Source organism: Sinocyclocheilus rhinocerous, unplaced genomic scaffold, assembly GCF_001515625.1.
Source record: "Sinocyclocheilus rhinocerous isolate Xijiao unplaced genomic scaffold, SAMN03320098_v1.1 scaffold1169, whole genome shotgun sequence".
In the NCBI taxonomy this organism is placed as follows: domain Eukaryota; kingdom Metazoa; phylum Chordata; class Actinopteri; order Cypriniformes; family Cyprinidae; genus Sinocyclocheilus; species Sinocyclocheilus rhinocerous.
Window position 1 is genome coordinate 397,470 of NW_015650322.1, and position 22,703 is coordinate 420,172.

Below are 22,703 nucleotides of genomic sequence, written 5' to 3' on the forward strand. Positions count from 1 at the left end.
TTTTGAAAAATATGAATTTTTGTCAGTGCAATAAAAATGTTCAGGGAAAGGTTCACTGTTGTTTTGGCCACCATTGACTTTCATTATGTCAACAAAAACAACTGAAACATTTTTCTTAATATCTTCTTTTGTGTTCCACAGAAGAAAGATTGTCATACAGATTTATATAGACATGAATTTAATTTTTGGGTGAAGTTTGTTCATTTTCTTTTACAATCAATGCAATGCATAACCCCATTCAATCTCATAGCACCTGCCAGATGCTTACAAGGTTTTTGGGCCCTTCAGATATGAAACGATTAGCCTTAAAAAATCTTACTCTTCAGTCTTTTTAAAAAGCAAGCAGAGCTGCTCTTGCTGTGTTTTAAGAGATTAATTACCAGCAAATTGCTTCAGACAGCATTAAAGGTCTTCAAGCTCTCTTATTCAGCCAGAATTTATGATACACGGCAAGTAGAGAAGCCTTAGTGCCAGCTGGACACTTATTTAAATAGTGCAATGTCTTAAACCCAAATCATGACACCTATTTTCCTTTCAAGTATCTCATTAATATATTAATATCAATAATATTTTTATTTCCTCCCATGAAGCCCTTGTTCTGCAAATCAAGTTTAGTGCAACATTCATTCAAAATCTAATCGTATACCTTTCCAAGATCAGGTCGCCCTTTCCAAACATGAAATTAAATGAGTAGACAATCAATACACATTCAATCATTTCCTACACAATTCACATTTGGCACAAAGGAATTTTCTACACACCTACCCTTTGATGAGCATTCATTTGGTTCGTGAACAGTAATGAAATATTCTATTGCGTTGGCTCTCCGTGTCACTGCGAGGATGTCTCCGCTGCTAAACTGGATCTGCTGTGCTGGTGAAAGTTTGGAGCCATGCAAGCGCCGCCACAACTCAGTCCCTGATGGGGTCCCTTCTTTATCCCCTCGCTGTCCATCAACCAACTGCTTTCGTTTCCCAGCATGCCACAGTGCATCCCGCAGGCCACAGATGGGCTCTGCGCTATCCCGTTCACTCTCAGATGACCGCACGTCACTCCGTTTGACACCTGACCTTGCAGGACGCTGCTGATGTGACTCAACAGGTCATCGAAAAACTCGGGGACTCCCTCATAACCTGGGTGAAAAATGAAGGTGTTTTAGATAACAGTAGTTAATGTTTTTTTTGTGACGGTGCTGAGAGATTAATAAAAGGAAGATATCATCTGTTGTCTTACTCCTGCGGTGTCATGGGACTCGTTGGATGTACCACTGAGAGATATGAAAGTGCTGTTCCCTGCTAGATACACAAGATCACCATGGCAACAAGCAGAGAGAAAGCAAGGTGGCTTTTAAACATACTGACAAACACAGCTGTGCCTGCAGATACTATTAGAGTCTTGAATCAAGGGATTCAAATGTACTTTTTCCTATCCTTCTACACTGTTTACACCTTTTGGGACTTTAGCTGAACAATGATGTAAAGCTGAAAGCAAACTACCTTTATAGAGTGAGCAGAGTATATTTAGTGTGATGGAGAGTCACAAAATGTTCTACTATAGAACACACAGGCAATATATATATATATATATATTGATAGGAGTTAATATAATTTGTGTAGACTACAGTGAAAGTTATTATCTTTTATTTATATCTTCACTGTCTATATTCTCTAGTTTGTAAATCAGTGTAGTATACGTTGTGTTCAGAAGTGTTAGCAAACTACCTTTATAGAGTGAGCAGAGTATATATTGTGTGGGAGAGTCACAAAAAATGTTCTTATAGAACACACAGGCAATATATATATATATATATATATTGATAGGAGTTAATATAATTTGTGTAGACTACAGTGAAAGTTATTATCTTTTATTTATATCTTCACTGTCTATATTCTCTAGTTTGTAAATCAGTGTAGTATACGTTGTGTTCAGAAGTGTTTGGTAAAAGCTCTCTGTGAAATGGCTGATTTGCCAGACTTCCAAAAAGAGCAAATCTTGCAGAAGCATCTTTAACAGCCCGGTTTTTGGTGTTTTAAGAATAAAAGTCTGTATGATTATGACTACACAAAGCATGGCAAGACTTCATCAGCGAAGAAGAATAGTAAAACCAAAGTAAATTATAGGGAGCTTCGAACACTAAAAAGGGTTGAGTCCAAACAACACAGAACTACTGCACAAAAGCGACAGCAAACCTCAATATTCACCTTGAAGACCCTGTATCCACAAAAACTGACCACAGAGAACTTCACAAAGCAAGCATACATAAAAGAGTTGCAACTGGTAAAACTTTAATCACTGACACCAATGCTAAAATGGGAAATATATGTTGTCAAAAAAAAAAAAAGATGAACCAAGATGAACTTTAACATCTGCCCTGGCCAAACAAATCAAAATACTATCAAACCACAGTGGATAGTTTTAGAAAGAAAAGTGAGAAGCAGATTCCCTCTAACATCTTAGAAGCAAATGACAGATGTTTTTGTAGAAGACATTCCACCGCAGTTTTAATGGCAAACGTTAGTAAAACACCTTCATACACAAACATTGCCACTTTGAGCAATACAAAGCACAAAAAAGGCCTCTTTATTATTCCACACTGACACCATGTGGTTTGTTGGCATTATTGCATTTCTGTTTTTTAAAAGTGGGAAAAGAGTTCAGTGCATAAAGATAATATTGCCCAGTCAAAGGATTGTGAGGAACTGCACGTGCCTGGGAATGCGTTGATGTCGATGACGGCGTGCTGGCCGGTCTGGTTGTTGATGATGATGTCAATCCCGAACAGAGAAATACCAAGGGCCTGTCTTAACCTTCTGGAAATTCTCTGAATGACGTCATTGCTGGGTTCCCGGTACTGGCCCTCCATGTTGTCCCTCTAGAGGAAACCAGAAAACGGAAAAAAGTATGAAATGCCTGTTTGTTGAACATGTACAGTTATTATTCATTGTGAATGCCAAAACACTACAGAATTGTTTTTTTAACGAAGCTTTTTAGTAGAGATGCATCGATCGACCGGCCAGGGACCGGATTCAGACGATTTTCCGCATGATCGGCCCGGACCGGTGATCGGTCAGTCAGGCTCACGTCTTGCCGATTCCGAGCCGGTCTGTTTTGACGTCACAGCTACGCTCACATCCGCATGTAAACATGCCGTCAGCGTGGAAGTTCTTCACTGTGAGTGAAGAAGACACAAAGTTCGCAGTTTGTAATACGTGAAACTTAAGGGCCAAAACCATGGGGCTTTAGGGCTCGATTAAAGGGTTAGTTCACCCAAAAATGAAAATTCTGTCATTAATTATTCACCCTCATGTCGTTTCAAACCCGTAAGACCTTCGTTCATCTTCGGAACACAAATGGAGATATTTTTGATGAAATCTGAGAGCTGTCTGACCCTGCATAGACAGCAACGCAACTGAAATGTTCCCAAGTCCAGAAACGTAGCAAGGAGATCTGTAAAATAATCCATGTGACATCAGTGGTTCAACTGCAATTATACGAAGCTACGAGAATACTTTGTGCGCAAAAGAAAAAAAAAACGACTTTATTCAATAATTAGTCTCCTCCGCATCACCCTGGTGCCATTTTGGAGAGTATCAGCTGGACGTAAACAGCGTATGCTGTTCTGTGTCAGCTGCGTCGCACGGATATGCGGATATGACATGAGGGTGAGTAATTAATGACAGAATTTTCATTTTTGGGTGAACTAACCCTTTAACGCTTGTCCGGGACAAGCTGATTTTTTTAATGCGCAAGTGAGAGAGAATTTTATTTGCCCGAACGCACAAGAAGCCTGATTAAAACGTCAATAAGAAGAATAACTAGGGAGGCACTGAAACGTTGCCACCAAAAATTTTTGCGCGATTCTGATTTTATTGCATTCAGTGTAAACGGAGACTGATAATGTATTTATGTCGTGCCATGATGCTCGCGCAGCCCGTTTAAGAGACCGAGAGAGACGTATGCAGAAATCACAACAAATGTGTGTGCCACAGTACACACAAAGTAACTCACTTATTTTTCCCGTAAGAGCGGGCGCGGCCATTTGTAAATTTAATGTGTCTGGCTTCCGGTCTCATCAGCTTCCAGCTATTTTTAGCTGTACAAAACAGATCGTTTTGCTGCTTGATATTGCAAACCGGTGTTTCTTACCATATTATTATAATGTATTATCTTAATTATGAACACACTGGTTTGTAGTGCAAACAGTTTTACTGTTTACTGCACTTTGTTATTCTTCTCGTTCTTTCCCTACAGCGGCTAATGAACCGGAAGTCTCACACATTCACAGAAAGCGGCTTACTTCCGCGTTGAAAAATAAGGTGGATAGATGCATACTGCGGTAGAAAATAAGAAAGAAAATTATAATACATTACACGATCAAGATGTCATGACTGCAATGTGACACTGATTTTATACAATAGTATACATTAACAAGTTCAATAAACAAAAAGTTTAAATTAAGTGACTTACATTTTAGACACAAATATTGACTGCGTTTGCTAAATTTCGCTGATAAAAATAGTTCCAATAAAAGCAACACAGCGGTGTTTTGTTACTGAATGAATCCACATTTTTGAACGAATCAAATGATTTTGAATGAGTCAATAATTCAGTAAGCCATTCATAAAGACAGCCTAGTTTCTGAATGAATCAGCTGTTTGAACGAATCAGTTGAATGAATGACTAAATGACTCCCTCATTAAAACAGTCATTTTCCGCCACCTACTGGTGGTTTGGTTTCATATTTAAAAGTGTCATTGCATTTTTCCCAACATTTCTTATTTGTATGTTCGAAAAAAAATATTTAAAACATTAATCTTATTACATTATTTTTACATTATTTACACATTTGCAATTTTGGGGTGTAAATGCATTTATGGCACCTCAGCTTCATCAAACAGTCTGTGTGAATACATCTAATGCCACTTCAGATGCAGCTTCTGTTTTCCTGCAGTGGAAAGATGGAGTTTGTTGATACTGATTTCTGAACTCTACAGTTTCTTATTATTCTAAATGAATTCATTGAAACAATGTAAGAATTTGAAGTGAAAGATGACACATACATTTAATAAGGTTAGTGAAAAAAATGCCCATTTATGAACAGTGGGAAATGACATCTGTTTTGTTATATATAGCAACTCATTTCTACCTCTTTCCAGTCACAGAGCACTTTATTTTCGAATTGTTTAAGTGAGAGAACATCTGTAACTTAGTCCAGATTGGGGAAAATTGTAATGTTTAATCATTTCTTTTATTATGAATCTTTTTAATTATTATAATTTTTTTGCATTAAAAAAAGTTGATTTTTGTTTGTATATGCTGTCAATTATGGTTCTTAGAAAGAAAATCGGAATCAGCAAAAATTGGTATTGGCAGGTCACAAAAAAAATAAAACAATTCGGAATCGGAATCGGCCAAGAAAATTGCAATCGGTGCATCTCTACTTTTTAGTTATACACAAACATTTGATACATTCATTTCGATTTTAACAGGGCTGTTTTTTAGATTAAAAATAAAATAAATGTCTAAATGTGAATGGGTTTTGCTAATGTTTCCAGGTATTTAAGCCATTCAAAATGTTTACAGAATAGTTCATTTGAAGGAAAGCATAATTTTTCTTGACTTGGAGAGGTTAAAGCAGAGTTATAAATATAAGTCATGTTGACTTACGCAGGTCAGGTCAGAAGAGGACTCTGGTTTGGACACATGATGACTGTTGAAAGATATTGCTCTCCTGTCTAGATGAACGACACAGCTTGTTCAGTTTTCAAAGAAATATTTACACTACTGTTCAAAATTTTGGGGTTTAACAAGACTTTTTTTTAATTAATACTTTTATTCAGCAAGGACGCATTAAATTGATCAAAATATTAAACAGACAGCACAACAGTTTTAAATGTTTATTGAGCAGCAAATCAGCATATTAGAATGATTATGTGATACTGAAGACTGCTCAAAATTCAGCTTTGCCAACACAGGAATAAATTACATGTTAAATTATATTAAAACAGAAAACAGTTATTTTAAATTGTATTAATATTTCACAATATTACTGTTTTTACTGTAATTTTTATCAAATAAAGGCAGCCTCTGTGAGCATAAGTGTCCGTAACAATAAGAGACTTCTTTCAAGACAATTAAAAAAAAATTCCTAACCCAAACTGTTGAACAGTAGTGTATACATAGTAAATATATATATATATATATATATATATATATTATCTTTTTGTCCTTTTCAGCTACATTTATTCAGTGAAGAAAAATCCCAAAAGTCTTTATTGTCTCATTGTAAAGTTTATGCAACAAAAATGACAATTCTCAGCAACAGTGAATTTGATTGGCCTTCGGGGGGCATACAATTCACCAAACCGCACTGGCATCTGAGAACAAAATCTTTGAGATGCTTATTTAATTAATACCAAGTCAAAGACAAAATAAACCACTCCTCTGTAAGAGAAGGAAAGGGTCTAAACATCAGCAACATATGTTGACAGAATGGTCTAGACAGGCTGAGAGGTCCTCGCCATCACACGGACTTGCTCACGAGTGCCATTAATGTCAATCTCACTTTGTTTCTGATACAGCTTTCAAACATAAGGTAACCTTATAAAAAGTTCCAGACTAAGTGTGTTTGTTACGATATAAGCTTGTGTGAATGGTTAAAACTAGCCGAAAGAGACCTGATGTCTACATTTCTGGACCTGGCACCCTATAAAGTGATTTTATTGGCTTTGATGCCGCCTGGTGAACTTGTGTCCCACGTGTGATGCAATTTACAGATTAGTCTTTATTTCTATGTGAACGTAAACCTTGATGAATGCAAAGTAGTTCATAAAAAAAAAAAACGATATACTTTCGTTCAAAAGTATGTTGTTGAAAGAAGTCTCTTAAGCTGACCAAGGCTGTATTTATTTGAAACAGTGAAAACAGTAATATCGTGAAATAATATATTAAAATAATATAATTTATTCCTGTGATGGCAAATCTACATTTTCAGCAGTCAGTGTTCCAGTCTTCAGTGTCACATGATCCTCCAGAAATCATTCTAATGTGCTGATTTGCTCATTGATGCTCAAAGTTGTATCAATGTTGAAAATGCTGCTTAATATTTTTGTGGAAACATGATACTTTTTCAGGATTCTCTGATGAACAGAAAAAGAACAGCATTTATTTGATAATGAAATCTTTTTTGTCTTTACTTTCACTTTTGATCAACTGAATGCATCCTTGCGGAATAAAAGTATTAATTTCTTTAAAAAAAAGTCTTACTGACCCCAAACTTTTGAACAGTAGTGTATTTAGCACAAAGGAAAATCTACGGAAACCATTTGAGTTTGATTTATGATTCAAATATAAAGCAAAATATTTCTAAACAAATTACATTCATCAAATGCTTTGAACCATCCATCATAGGGATGTTGTGTGACTCAACTGACCTGTGGGTCCAGATGGGAAATTTCGAATGGAGGGCCGTTGCACCACACTGTAGGCCTCTCCCACTACAAAAACCTTATACAGCACTGCATTATGGTTGATAAAGCTCTGGATGACACATGGGGGCTTGATGTCTTTCAGATCTTCCTCACTGAAGATGATGGCCATCTATTGAGCAGAAACCGAATCAACATCAGGTTATAAATGAACATGATAAAATACACAGATTCTTATTGTGATCTTGAAATGTGAAGGAGCAAACGAGAAAAGTCAAATATAATGTATGTACTGTACTTTCAAGACACTAAAACTGCCACACCAAAAGTAAATCGATGTGCTCACAATCATAAAACACATGACCATCAACCTGTTTGCACAAACACAGTCATTCAGCAGTCAGTGGTGACACATTAATCTAGCCCTCATTGTCAACACTGTAAAACAGAGTTACTTATGTCTTCAAGCAGTATTCTGAAGGAATGTGAGTGATCAGAGACTTTGCCTGTACATTAGTCACAGAGAATCAAAGATATGGTCACCATAGCAACGAGGATAGCAGGGTTAAGTGTGATTCAGAGCAATGAGAGCTTCAGATTTACGCTCTCTTTATGTGATACATGTCAAAATACTGTGCAATTGATGTGGTTTTTATTTATTTTTTTAGCTTTTTTTTAGTATCACACTTTCAAGGCAACTGAAATGAATCATTGTGGCCTTTATGAGGCAAAAGTGGCCACAGCGTTGTTGAAATATCAAAGAAATATAATGTGTGTTTTTTAATACTACTACTACTGCGACTACTAATTGCACCTTTCAGTTCTCTAGCTTTACTAAAATAGAAATCCTGCATGAAAAATTGTGATTAGAATGATTAATTTTGGGCTTGAGTATGAGACGCCACTCAACGTTAGAAATTATTGACTAAAATCATGTAGCACCTCTTATGTAATGGATCTAAATAGCACTGTGCTGTACAGTACTTCTGTACAGTATCTCCTGCTCATTATGTAAGATATGAAAAATAGCACAGGTTACAGAAGAGTAAACTCTCTTACCTCATGGGAGTTGATGCCATGAGCTACCTGGGTTTTGCAGACTGCAATCAAACAAAAATAGCGTGAAAATGTGTCGCTCCAGTACACATGAGAAAATATATAAGAAACAGCTTTTTGAAATCTGACACCCCTTTTCTGATTTAGATGAGCCAACTCTATGTATGTAAATGGTCATGAAGATTACTGGTGATTTTAAATGACATGAACTTACTGAAGGGAAATGTGATTCCATATTTCTGAAGCTGCTCCAGAGTCTCAGTGCCACATTCACTCTTGAGGACCATGAACGGAGGTGAGCAGATTCTGTCATCTACAGAAAACACACATGAGCACATGCTACGCTTTTTGTCTAGATCTATTCAATTATTTAATAATACATAAATGCATTTCATACATATAATGACTCGAATATACTTCTTTTGTGTTGAGCATGTTTTTCATTTCTGGTTAAAAATGTAGTTTGATAATGTCAGTGTGATATAACTGCACTGATATCATAATGAAGAAAAAAAGACAAAAGAGTGAAATTTTTGAAAATAAATAAAAACAAATTTTTTTTTTTTGAAAAACCTCTTTAGGGCAAATCAAAGTAAAAAAATATCAGACAATTTGACAAAGCAAGTGCGATTTTCTAAAAACTTAATGATAAATAAATAAATAAATAAATAACACTTTTACCTTGAAATTATATTTTAAAAACGTAAATGATTATTAGGATTAAGTTAGCTGTTAATGATTCTCTAAAAACAAAACAAAAAATTCTAAAATATTTAAAATTGTCGCAAATATTATTATAATATTAATGATTCATGATATTAGAAATAAATAAATATATTTGTTTTACTATAGAGATTCTTATTATTGTGAAAAAGATTATTAGGATAAAGTTGGTTGCTATGTTTTTAAATATTAAAATTAAGATTTAAACATCTAAACTCTGTCAATGTCAAGAAAACATTGATAACGGTCTTCTTTACTCTTATGGATCTGATCATGATGATGGCACTCCAATTCTACAATTTTGTTTGTAAAGGTTTGGGAGAAATAAAATATGGTGCAGTTGTTTCTTGGATGTGTTTTGATTTCATCTTACTTTCTCTCTTTTTCTTCCTAACTAGCAAGCATTTCTTTCTTTCTTTCTTATTACTATCTTTTCTCAAACCTACACACACAAATGAAAACCTAACAGGCCAGATGACACATCTTGACAAGATCAACTAGCACACCCTGAGCATAACTCCTTGTAGACACCAAGTTTGGATGGGGGTCTTAATGATGTGTGGCCTGCACACATTTTAAGTGATGACTACACTTTATACAGGATAATATTACTACTGGATCCATGGAAACATTTAAAACTAAACCATTGAAGTATCTGTGAATTTTCAACTTGCTTTTGATCTGCAACCATCAATTACATCTTATAAACAGCTTCTTTTCCAAGACTGAAAGTGCAGTCTATTTATAGCCGCTCAAAAACAAACTTTTTCTATGTTGGGCAGCTCAACACAGCTCAGCGTATTACAGCATCACATTTTACATTAGACAAGGAACATGAATCCATTTGATCAAACAAGCAGTAACCTTTAAAGCAGCTACAACCACTGAATACAGCAATGTGCTGTGCATGTATTGTGCAAGTGAGTTATTTTAAAAAGGATCTTGAGTAATACCGAGGGTATATGAGCTGTGTTATCTTTCTTTTCCCAGAATCCCTTGCAGTGTTGTTTCATAAGCTAATAGCCATAGAGGCAGTTGCCTGGTGAGTGGGCCCGAGAAAATAGTCACTCCCTTTGTATCCTAAACAGAGTCGTCTCTTTCTTAGAGACTGGGGAAACACCAAGGCAGATGGTTAACTTCACACTAACCCTCAGCTGACACTCCTGTACCCACACATCCCTCTGGAGAACATTGATGTTCTGATATGGTTTTGATTGGACAACGGCTTCTCTGATCTGAATGCAAGAGATTTCTCTGTGAACAATTTTGAAAGCATGGTAATTTTCGCATTTAAAGATCCTTTATATTATGAACTTCATATCCAATGGGGTCCAAAAGGCCACACTGTCACATTGACCACACAAGATCAAAAACCTCATCAGGTTTTAAACTTGTGGAGTTTATGCAGCTTGAGTGTGTCTGTCATTAAAGCAAAAGAGGGACAAATCAAAGAAGATATTATATAATTCATGTAAATTTTAATTTGAGCAACTGCTTGACTCAAGTTTGTATCCTGACATTAAAAATGCTAATAAAAATGTTTGTACTAAATTATAAAAGAATGCAAATTGAAACAGTCCCAGACTTTAAAGGATTAGTTCACCCAAAATTGAAAAATTCTGTCATTTATTACTCACCCTCATGTCGTTCCAAACCCGTAAGACCTTCGTTCATCTTTGGAACACAAATTAATATATTTTTGATGAAATCCGAGAGCTTTCTGACCCTGCATAGACAGCAACACAACTACCACATTCAAGGCCCGGAAAGGTAGTAAGGACATTGTTAAAATAGTCCATGCGACATCAGTGGTTTAACTTTAATTTTATGAAGCTACGAGAATACTTTTTTGCACAAGGAAAACAATAATAACAACTTTATTCAACAATTTCTTTTCTTTTGTGTCAGTCTTCGACGTGCGTTCATAAGAGTACCATTAAGCATGCGTGTGAGGAGCAATCTGTCGTAGAACTTCCATCTCTCTTAGTTCATCATCTGTATATTCTGGTTCAAATAAGTAAGGCTGGGCAAAAAATTGCAAGTCATCCTCTCTGTTGAAATCTTCAGACATGTTTACGAAGACTGTTTTATGTACATTGTGCATCTTTCTCTGCTTGTAAACAAGGTGCAGCGCATTTGGGTTCTACGTCAGAATGGAGGCTCCTGCATCAGCAGCATTGTCACACACATGCGGCATGGTACTCTCGTGAACCTGCGGTGGAGACTGACACGGAAGAGAAGAAATTGTTGAATAAACTAGTTATTTTCGTTTTCTTTGCAAACAAAAGGTATTCTCGTAGCTTCATAAAATTACGGTTGAACCTCTGATGTCACATGGACTATTTTAATGATGTCCTTATTACCTTTCTGGGCCTTGAACGTGGTAGTTCTCTTGTTGTCTATGCAGGGTCAGAAAGCTCTTAGTCTCGCGTAGCAAGACCTTCAGACTGACAGCAGAAGGTCTGGGAACCTTGGCTGCTTTGAATGGCAAGGCCCGACCAAGAGTCCTTATACGTCAGAGGACAGATAAAGCAACCAATCACGTTTCGTTTTGTGCCTCGTCATGTTTAGGGGCGTGGAAATGTCCCCACAATAACAGACCGGGTGTAAAACTGTTGGGCGTATTTTAAAGATTCCATGCCGCGAACTTTAAATATTTCACATACTTTTGAAAATCCAGCGTTTAGTTCATCTTGATAAGCGCTCATTACCACAATTGTAAACACGACGGCTTGCTTCTAACGTGAGGGGGTTTGGCGTCACGGCATATTTGTTTTCAGGCAGAACATTAAAGAACACGACACGCACGTCTCCCGGAAATCCTGTATAATTCAACCAATCTGATGACGACTTCGAAACCAATTTTGTGTGCCGTATGCATCAGAACGTTCTGCCAACGGTCCGTAGGCGTAACGTCTGAGGCTGAGACTAGAAAGCTCTCGGATTTCATCAAAAATATCTTAATTTGTGTTCTGAAGATGAGCGAAGGTCTTACGGGTTTGGAACAACATGAGAGTGAGTAATAAATGACAGAATTTCCATTTTTAGGTGAACTATCCCTTTAAGACCCCACTTTACACTACAGTTCAAACGTTGTTTTTTTTAAAGAATACTTTTATTCAGTAAGGAAGCATTAAGTTAATTAAAAGTGACAGAAAAACATTTATAACATTACAAAACAGAATTCTATTTAAAATAAATGTTGTTATTTTGAACTTCATCAAAGGATCCTGAAAAAATGTATCACAGTTTCACCGAAATGTAGCTTTTTTAGCAATAAATAGATTTTAAAATATATTAAAATAGAATATGGTTATTTTAAATTGTAATAATTTAGTATTGTTCTTGCTGTATTTTATACATAAAAGACTTATTTCAAAAACATTTCAAAAATTGTACTAACCTCAAACTTTTGAATGGTAGTGTATGTGTAGATACTTATGTGTGGAAATGTTTAGGCTGTATATTTTGATGGAAATCCTTAGGAACTACACCATTCACACAGCTGGTGATTCTGTTGGCTTGTAGTGAGCCAGCAGGCCTTCTGTTCTTTCTGTGGCCAGTGAATGCAGCGTGCAAGCAGCACAAAGAATGAACGACTCAACAGCTTTAGGACATAAGCCCTCCATAAGCCTCACACTTCCCCTGTGGAAAGGCAAAACCTGCCCTCCTCATGTTAGTCCACCCCTGAAGAACAAAGGAGTATCTAAAGGCCTGGTTTCCAGAACCATTTACAACATTTAGAATTAGTGGAAATTCTGTAAACGGTCTGGTCCACAATCCAGCTTAGCATGTCTAACTCACACATAAAGCAACCAAGCACAGTTTGTTTTCTCTTTACGTGCCATTTAGGGGTGAGCTTATCTGAAATATATAGTTGGGTTGCCCATTATTAATAAATGTATTCAGCTGTATTTTGTGTGATTAAATCACACATGTGTACAATCGCGTATTAGTGTTGCAGACAGACCTTGCATGCATTCTTCAAGTTTATGGATTAGCTTGTATGACTTGCAGCGGTCCAGCAGGGTACGAATGGCTGGAAGAGGGTCAAGAATCACTGTTTCAGGATAAGCATCTATGTAGTCCTGGAGAGAGGTCAAAACACACAATTCATGAGGTCTTGCTTTGTATACGCAGCAAAATGAAAGAACAATGTCAGCGGTTATAAAACAAAAGATGTAAAAAGATGTATAAAATGTTATATTACAATTTTTTTAAATATTTCTAATAATATATATTGTTATTTTATATTAATATTAAAATATTATTATTACAAATTAACAAAATATTACAAATATATACTATTCTTTTTCTTTTTCTTTTTTTTTATTAAAATATAAGGAGTGAAGAGCAGATAAATGTATGACCACTTGAGCTGATTTATCTATTTACCTGAACACCCTGAACAAGTAGCAGAGACTCTGTGACATTTTGGTCAGCATCAACAATGTGGTCAGTCAGCTTGTGGATGATGACATCAAATGGACCCTGCTTCTCTATTGGCTGGCTCAGATCCAGCTAGACCGGGAGAACAAGGCCAAGAGCTCAGTAAACATCCACAAGACATTTTTAGCAATAACCCTCAGAGAGATTTCTAATGTCAAAATATGAATAGGCAGAGAATGTCTTTTTTCTCAAAATGCACCTGTGTGTATTATTTGTATGATAATGAGTATTAGCAAATTACATTTAATAGGTTGACAAAATAAACAGCATGCCTACATTTTGAAATTCCACTTTTGCCACAAAGTTCTGTTTGCTCAAGCGAGACAATTGAAGAACAGATGTTTATGACGGGATGCTAATTGTGAGGTGTGATCTGTGCTGTCACTCAGACCACTCAGATACTGCTAAACTCTGAAAACAATCTACTCACTGAATACAGTGCATGAGTGAAAGCCAAGCCAGATTGTGGATTATATTCTGTTTAATGTCAAAATCAAACCATATAAATAAAAGGACATGACTCTCAGGTCAGCAATTCACAACAAGGAAAGGGGAAGCCGTGTTTCTAAAAAATCCATTTCTGTGTAGCTAGGAAATGTACATTGGCAGTAATTCGTATTTATAAATATAGTGGTAAATAGTATAGAAGCGGTCGACTATCCAGTGTATGACAGACGGTACAATGTATGTATTCTGAAGGTTTTACGTGTCATATGGAAAATTGCTGCTTGGGGTACGCAGAACATGTGGTCACTTTGGGTTTAACCTTTGGGGATGAGAGCATATTTCTCTTGGATCAGACCACAAAGGTTTGTGGCAAATGTCAGAGGCATTTGTATACGGCCTAGGCAGTTAATAGGGGATGGGGGCATCCCTAAGTGCACTTTTATTTAAAATGCTTAGACCTAGTCCAGAGTCTCTCTTTTAAAAGCAGCACCAAATAAATGTAGTATGGCCCACCAGAGGTAATCCTAACGGGTTTATTATCTTATTCCCTAAATGGCCCTGTTTCAGATGACAATGTCCGGAAATATTCTCATAGCCAGTGCAGATATGCGAAAAGCAATTTGCGAAAACAGACATAAAGAATGAAGAAGATGACACCCAGATTCCACACAGACACCTCATGACACTTCAGTGAAAAGACCCCTCCACTTCCTTTTTGTAGAGGATATTCAGCTGATACACACATCATCTGATATAAAGCATAAGACAGCCATGTGTTACATCACATTAATGTTGTTGTAGCATTTTATTAGCTTTTTAAATAAATAGCAGGCAAAGAGCTTCACTGCTTTCTGACTATACTGAGGCCTTATGTGCTTTGCTAGAGTATTACTCTTCCATCTAACACACTTCTTCCTGAAAAACAGAATTAAATCTCTAACTTGCTGTTACTTCTGTTGCACAGTGAGAGACATGTTGTCATTAACCAAGTGTAAACCAAGGAAGTGATGGCAAACAAAAGTCCTTCTACTCCTTCTTTAAATTACATTTTAAAATATATTAAAATCATTATTTTAAATTGTAATAATATTTTTTCAATATTACTGTTTTTACTGTATTTTTGATCAAATAAAACATTACTGACCCCAAACATTTGATAAAAAAAAGACAATTGATAAGGTTAGTTTCATATCCTTATAAAACTAAAGGTTTTATAAGAATATGTGGTCACTCCCATTACCCTCAGGTTATTATATTTGCGAAATTAGATTCTTGAGAAAGTGTAATTATCTTATCACTATGGTGGTGACATGCTGAAACTGCAGTTTTTAAACTATATGTAAATATACTATGAACCTATACAATTATTTAATAAGCAAAGTAGGACAGCCTGACCAGAGAAGTATGATGACCGACAATAGGTTTTAAGTCTATACCCACAAAAAAAAAAAATACACTCACTAGATATTCAAAGCATTCATTTTCAAAAACATGATGAGATTAAGCCTTTTCCCCTTGATCGATTTTAATGAATTAATGATTAAATAGTCACATGATCTTAATCAAATTAATGACACCCCCCTGTCTAAAATGATCAGCCCATGGACTGATTGCTAGATAGTTAAGTACTTTAGAGACCATATAAAATCTATGACTGGGTGCAGCTGGGTAGATTATTGTATGAGGCGTAAACAGGTCAAAGTCCATCCTTTACTCTCTTCGGTTTCAACGGCCTACATGCTGTGGATAGCAAAGACGTGTGCATCCTTGGAGTGGAGAAAAGCACTCAGTGTTTCACTCAGCCAGACAGCTTCACTGATAAATGTCTGACTCATAGTAAAGGCCCAGAATGAGGGAACAAGGACCTTGGTTTAGTCTACCAGCCTTCACACGCAAGTCCCAAAACAAAGCAAGGTGACTGTTCCAAGAATTCTCTTCACTTTCCATGGCAAAACAGTAAAGAACAATGTTTGTCCATAAACATACATTTATTTATTTATTTTTGAACCAAAGATATGCCTTGAGTTCTACGCTTGCAAGCAAATCTACACCTCATTTCCACTACAACCTGCTTGGTTTGTTATAAGAGGCCCTTTACGTATCTCAGGGCCATCTCAGTTCCTCTTTAACTTAACACAATATAAACATGGTTGACAAGGGCATATCCTGCTGGAATGTGCAAATACTGTCTTCATATGTTCACTGAAAACATTACCACAAAGAGCCAGTCATTTACAAGTCACTAGATTCAGCGGGTTTTAAAAATCTGATACCACTATTGATTTTTTCCCCCGATATTTTCTAATTTAATAATTTTTTATTTTTATTTTGTAATTCTAAAAAATTCTAAAAAAAAATAAAATAAATAAACATATCTTAAATATTACATATTTATTCTTAATTGTAAGTCTATTTTCAGATTTTCAAAGTGGTCTCAGAGTTTTGGACCCCCCTCCCCCAAAAAAAACCCATCCACACACAAAATAATAATAATGTCTTAAATGTGTCACAGCAAACTCTGTGAGTCATGTCTAATGATTTATCAGTGCCAAGGTGAAACAAAGGGAAGTTGTAACAGAATCATTCAATAAATACCCATAATGCTGTTAACTCACCATCCTTAGAATGATAGTGATGGCATAACTTTAGAAAAGTTCATGTTCTGATCAGCACTAAAACTAAGGACATCTGTAGAAGACAAAAACACCCTTGACCCTGACAAAGCTTTCCTTACTAGGACAAAATGCACACATTTGCACGTGAATCTATTTACAGCACCATTGTTATCAATAAGGACAGGTTGGGTTTAACCTACTCTCCAAAAAATCATCCTCTTGAGTGAAGCCAAGGATGCTAGATTAAGATTAGGAGTACCAAGATGTCCCACTGCACTAATGTCCTCAGCATGACCTTATAGAATTACCTGATAAGAGGAAAAATAACAAAGTATAATCTATCAAGACAATGCTTCAGCTTATACTATAAATGTGGTTTATATCAGCCTGATATGAAGAAGGCTAATCAGTGCAATTTCCATGCAATTTTGTAGAAGCAAACTTATGTTTTGTTATGTTAGGCTATATTAGGCCCTGGGTGAGAACTGTTTTGAAACAAAAAAAAAAAGTCTCTATAAACTGTTTTTACTGGCATTATTCAATGGCAAAGTAAAAAAGCCACAAAAAGTTCATGCCATAACAGTACGAACATTAATAATATGGCATTACAGTAAGCAACACCAGCCCTATTAAACAATGCATTTATTACTATGCAATACAAACCTCAAAATGCACAATTCCAACTGCATGCAAAAGTGATTAACTGTGTAGTAATGCAGTAATACTACGTAACACTCTTGTGGCGATATTTTGAATTTAATTCTCCCCAGGCATACTAGCTTCATTTTCATTTGAAATGAAAAGCATGTTTGTTACGTTTAGAGCAGATAATGACAAGCATATTTTGATGATATTGTGGAAACGGCCTCACATTAATGGACAGGCTTTTAGTGTTATGGAAAAGCCATTTGAAAAAGAAAGAAAGAAAAAATGCCATAAGGGCTTCTTACCTGGATCATCTCTATGCCTTGTTTCCTGGAAAACAAAAAAGTGGAAAAACAAACTATGAATATTTTATATTGATTCCATGTGACATGCAACTAAAGTATTGTTGAGTCAAATAATGATCAACACGGACTTTCAGAGAATTTCACAACGAGACAAATTATTAGGTTTTTATAAGTTCAAATAGAACAGAGGAAAATCCTGTTATTTTGCAACCCAAAGGGAGCTTTGTCACCTAAAGCAATCCCTGTTTAGCTTTGGACTGCTGTCTCTCACACAAATAGGACAGAATTCTCCAAATTCCCTCTCATAATCACAGGCAAAAAAGCAACAAACACACACACGCTTAAAATGAAGTATCATCCCTCTCCATTTCCAGACAACACATTTATGCTATTTATAAAGCAAAACAAAACACTCTTTAAATGATAACACAGTTCATATAATGAATAGTGCGTCTGATTAGTTCTTGTGCTGTGAGAATATCTGTATTTTTCCAAATTCACGAGTCGGGCAACTTTAAGTCTTCTAGTTTAAAAGTCCCTGAAATAACAATAAGCTCACATCTTTTTCAACAGCTGACAAACCTGCTGTGATTTAACAAATGTAGCACTGTGTGACAGTTTATCAGTAGTGCTGAGTCAGTAGTTTGTTTCTAAAGCCTCAGAACTAGGTGAAAATATCTTAGTCTTTCATCAAATATCCCAAGACAAATATGCCAGCCAGTAGTATAACAAATCATTTTGCACAAGCCTTGGTAAAATTCCTTTGAAAACCGGTTATCTGTAGGCTAGAACATGCTCGTGAAAGAAAGGAGAGCACATTACATTAACTCTGAAATGTCAAGTAGCCCACACACGGTACTTCATCCGCACAGATACGCATCTAAGGCATGTTCAGTGCCTCCCTCCACAAACACAACATTTATAGCTTTATAGCCATATTAATGGCAATGCAATGTAAACTTGAATAACATAAGTAACATGATTCAGCTTTGAATCAGTTAAGTAACAGACACAGTCTTGCTGCAGACTCTTAGGAATGCAGGTATTCTAAAAGAGATATGGAAGTAATGTTACTCTAAGTCTGTGAAATCGAAGACTGACTGCCTGCCTCCTGCCTGGTGCTTATCCAGGTAACCGGTGAACTTTGTCCAGGCCTTTGTCTTTTTTTATGGACGAAAATTCCACAGATGGTTTTATGGCCATCTAATTATAAGAATCCCAGGACAGTGTTACAAGTTATAGTTTTTTATAAGCAATCTAGGACAGTTCAGAAGGGACTCCCTCGAATAGCAAATGCTTAGATACTTGACAGGTAGATTGACTATGGTGACAAAGGATATCCATGGTTTCATGATTGCAGCTTCATATGATGGATGCAATGTGAGTGTACCTACAGTTCACTTTGGCGGGGGGGAGTTAGATTCAGTGAGAAATAGTGAAGAAATAGCTTTTTATTACATTTGCTGGATACAATAAAGTGAGTGAAACTGTGTTGATGACTGAAACACGAAACACTCTAAAAAAAATGCTGGGTTGTTTCAACCCAACTTTGGGTCAAATATGGACTAACAGGAAAATCAAAGTTGGCACACCACAGCTCCAAAAGTAGAAAAATATTTATTTCATTTTTATTTTATTTAAAAATATATAATTAAATATTTTTATATTTTTGGAGCTGTGGTGTGCCAATTTTTATTTTCCTGTTTGAAATTTGTTTGGTTGAGCACCTACATTGAGCTTTTGGCCGCCTGAATGTGTGCACTTTGATTGGAATCAAATATGGACTAACCCAACTTTTGGGTTAAAAATGTCATTTAAAAATTTAACCCAACAGCTGGGTTAGTCCATATTTGACCAAAAGTTGGATTGAAACAACCCAGCATTTTTTAGAGTGAAGATGAGGCAAGAGGACATGAGGAGGGGTGATGAATCATGTTTCCTATATCATATAACACTAAGCCCCACTTGTTTCAGTTCCCTATAACTCATCTGAATTACACATTCAAGTTTTGACATCTCAGCTCCTCTCAAAAATAAATATATAATTTTCTTAATATTAAATGGCAAGTTGTTTTTTATTCCATAAAACAAACTAGTATATATTTTACATTACTAGCATTTCTTTTTAAATTAGTAGTTAGCAATCCAAACAGTGACTCTTTTTCATTGTCACTAGCAACTATTTATTAGATGGATATTAGTAGGCTACTTGTTTCTTTGCTACCAGTCACTCTAACAGTGTCAAATAACTGTAATACTAAAATATAACTCTCCAATTGTATCAAATAACTCCAATAGTGTCAAAAACTGTGAAACAATTATTCCATTGTTATAAGTTTTTGTCTGTATGTGGAGAAGATGACAATGGAATAGGTGCTAGGAGCTATTTAATAAACATGTTCTATACTAACGTATATTCCGATTGTTAACATTTTACTCTTAAGTAGCCATTGAAATACGACAAGTAAAAAACACTTATATGCACTTAACTAGATATACAAACTAGTATTTAATAAATAAGTTCTAGGTGGCTACCTAATTAATAGTTACTAGTAGGTACCAGCAACAAATGGAAAACACAGTCTGAAGTGAATAGTAGTATCAACAGTCTGAAGTGAATAATATTAGTATCTAATAGCTAAACAATCATTAGTCAAATTAAAAAACACTGCCAACTAGTCACTAATGGATAACGTATTACTAAAACATACGATTAAAAATGACCACTAGTAACATAAGCAGAATCTAGTTCGTTTAAGGAACACATATTAAAACGTGCTATAGATTATGACCGGTTCTTGTCTCGCGCTGAGTTACTCACCTGCACATTTCCACGAAGGTCTGGAAACTGAGTTTTTTAATCTTCTTCTCGCTGAGCCAGTATCCAACTCTTTTTCCTTTCACGAACGTCTGCATCTCTGGAGAGAGACATATGCCAGTCCAAATGCAGAGTTTATTAATTAAGAAATCGACCAGCAGTTTAGTTTAAGTATTGTAAACTAGTTGTGTAGTTATGTGGTTAATGTCAAAAGATACCGAAGGTTTCATGAATGCATGTTTGAACTTACCTGACAGAATCAATGTGCTGAATCGATGCGTTCTGATCAGTTACGAGTCTCTCTCCTTTACGTCTCGTAAAGTCCAAGTTACAGGTTCAGACTGTCGTCAATAGTCCATCCAGGATTGCTAGTGTCCTCCAGAAAGCGTGTCTCCTCTGTCTAAATAGTTGTTCGATTTTATGACAACTTCGTCATATTATTTATAAGACACCAACACATATCGACATAACAAACACATCATGACACACCACAGTATGAAACCGGTGCGTGTCACTGGTCTAACCTCACATGTGAAAGCTTATATATCCAAATGGTCTATCCATTACTTGGCAAAGCTTTCGATTAACAATGTAATGTTGATTGGCCATTTTGACAGCAGCGAAACTTATTTGCCCAGACACACCCTCTTTCAGAGGCGGGCTTAGCTCACTGGTAAAATTTGCGTGGTGTTTGCGAGGAATCTGCTCCTGCTATTTTCATTCATTCATTCGTGTTTCCTTGTGCCAAAGTTCAAATCTTTCACAATAAATGAGAGGGAAATAAAACAAGAGGAGCAGTTGCTTGTTAGAATCTGAATCTTTCACAATATTATGTATGTTAGTTGGTGAAATACCTAAAATCTTTGTGATTTTGCATTGAGAAATGTGATTTTTGATTTGTTTGACACTTCTCTCATGAAATTTGTCACAATACCCTCATCTATTACCAGTTCACCTGCTTACTGTGAACTGTTTCAAAACATTTTAATTTGGATAATCTATAACCTATTCTCTTAGGTTCTCTTAACCAAGATCTCTTTGGTCCTCTGACCAGAACTTCTTACACATAAGAACTGTCTCCACTTTGGTGTCATTTAAGTCCCTTTTAAATACTCATTTTTTCTCCCAGGCTTGCTGTTCAGTGACATGTTGTTGGAAACTAACTGTTTTTTTTTTTATGTTGAATGGTCTCATGATGCTTTGTGCTGTGTAAGTGATGTGTATATATTGTCTGCCTATCTGTTTTTAGAATCTGTACAGCACATTGGTCAACTTGTTGTTTTTAATCGTGCTTTAGAAATAAATTGCCTTGCCCTTGCCTTGCCTTTTAATTTTTATTTTGCCTGTCACAACATTTTTGGAGTGTTGCAGCCATCAAAATCAAAATTTGTTTATGTTTACAAAATACTTTTAAGTTGGTCAGTGAAAACTTTGGAAATCTTTTCCAAATTAAATATAGGTTAAAGAGAATTAACAAATCACAGATTCTTGATTTTATTGCATTTTGCAAAACTTCCCAACTTTTCTGGAATTGGGGTTGTGGTGTTGGGCACTACTGTAAGGTTAACCCTGCCTGGTTTAAATGTTTGAAACTGACCAACAGTTGAAAACATTAGAAATTTAGAAAAGTAATCAAAAAGTAATCAAATGTAATCAGTTACATTACTTTAATAAAGTAATTGAAATAGTTACACTACTTATTACATTTTAAATAGGGTAACTTGTAATCTGTAACTTATTACATTTCCAAAGTAACCTTCTGATTACTAGCTACTAATTACATCTTCAACAGTGTAATTAGTGTACTAAGTACTCTCTCTAAAATAGTGCATTACTTGTTACTAATTACTTTCTAAATACCATATCAACCTTGACCAGTTGAATAATACAAGGATAGTGCTCTTTTAATTCTTTCAAATAAATAATATAAAATTGCACAAATGATTCTTGAACTGAAGTATTTAATGGGACAAGGTTACATTAAAAACATATAATTTAACATTAGATGTTAAATGTTTATGTTAAATCTACTATTGCTTTATATAGAATTGGTCAGTCTATACAGTATTTAATGCAGTTACATCAGAACTAAATTAAAACAGAGTAATCCCTTACTTTCCTTTTTCAAGGGAAAAGTAATTGAATTACAGTAATTAATTACTTAGTAACGCATTACACCTAACAAACACTGCTTGTAGTCTACATTTTATCATTACTG

The 22,703-nt window shown here is 35.6% G+C and overlaps 1 protein-coding gene across 1 annotated transcript; it reads right to left on the minus strand.

Moving 5' to 3' along the window:
* Window positions 1-117: 117 nt before the first annotated feature.
* On the minus strand, window positions 118-21,079 carry itpk1a (inositol-tetrakisphosphate 1-kinase a). The gene is made up of 11 exons (XM_016516661.1): window positions 20,736-21,079; window positions 20,489-20,585; window positions 17,668-17,692; window positions 13,602-13,727; window positions 13,177-13,294; window positions 8,698-8,796; window positions 8,487-8,527; window positions 7,434-7,599; window positions 5,668-5,735; window positions 2,710-2,872; window positions 118-1,133 (listed from the first exon to the last, which is right to left on the minus strand). Exons 2-11 carry the CDS (start codon window positions 20,581-20,583, stop codon window positions 832-834), a joined length of 1,203 nt encoding a protein of 400 aa, XP_016372147.1. The 5' UTR covers window positions 20,584-20,585; window positions 20,736-21,079; the 3' UTR covers window positions 118-831.
* Between the last annotated feature and the right edge of the window lie 1,624 nt (window positions 21,080-22,703).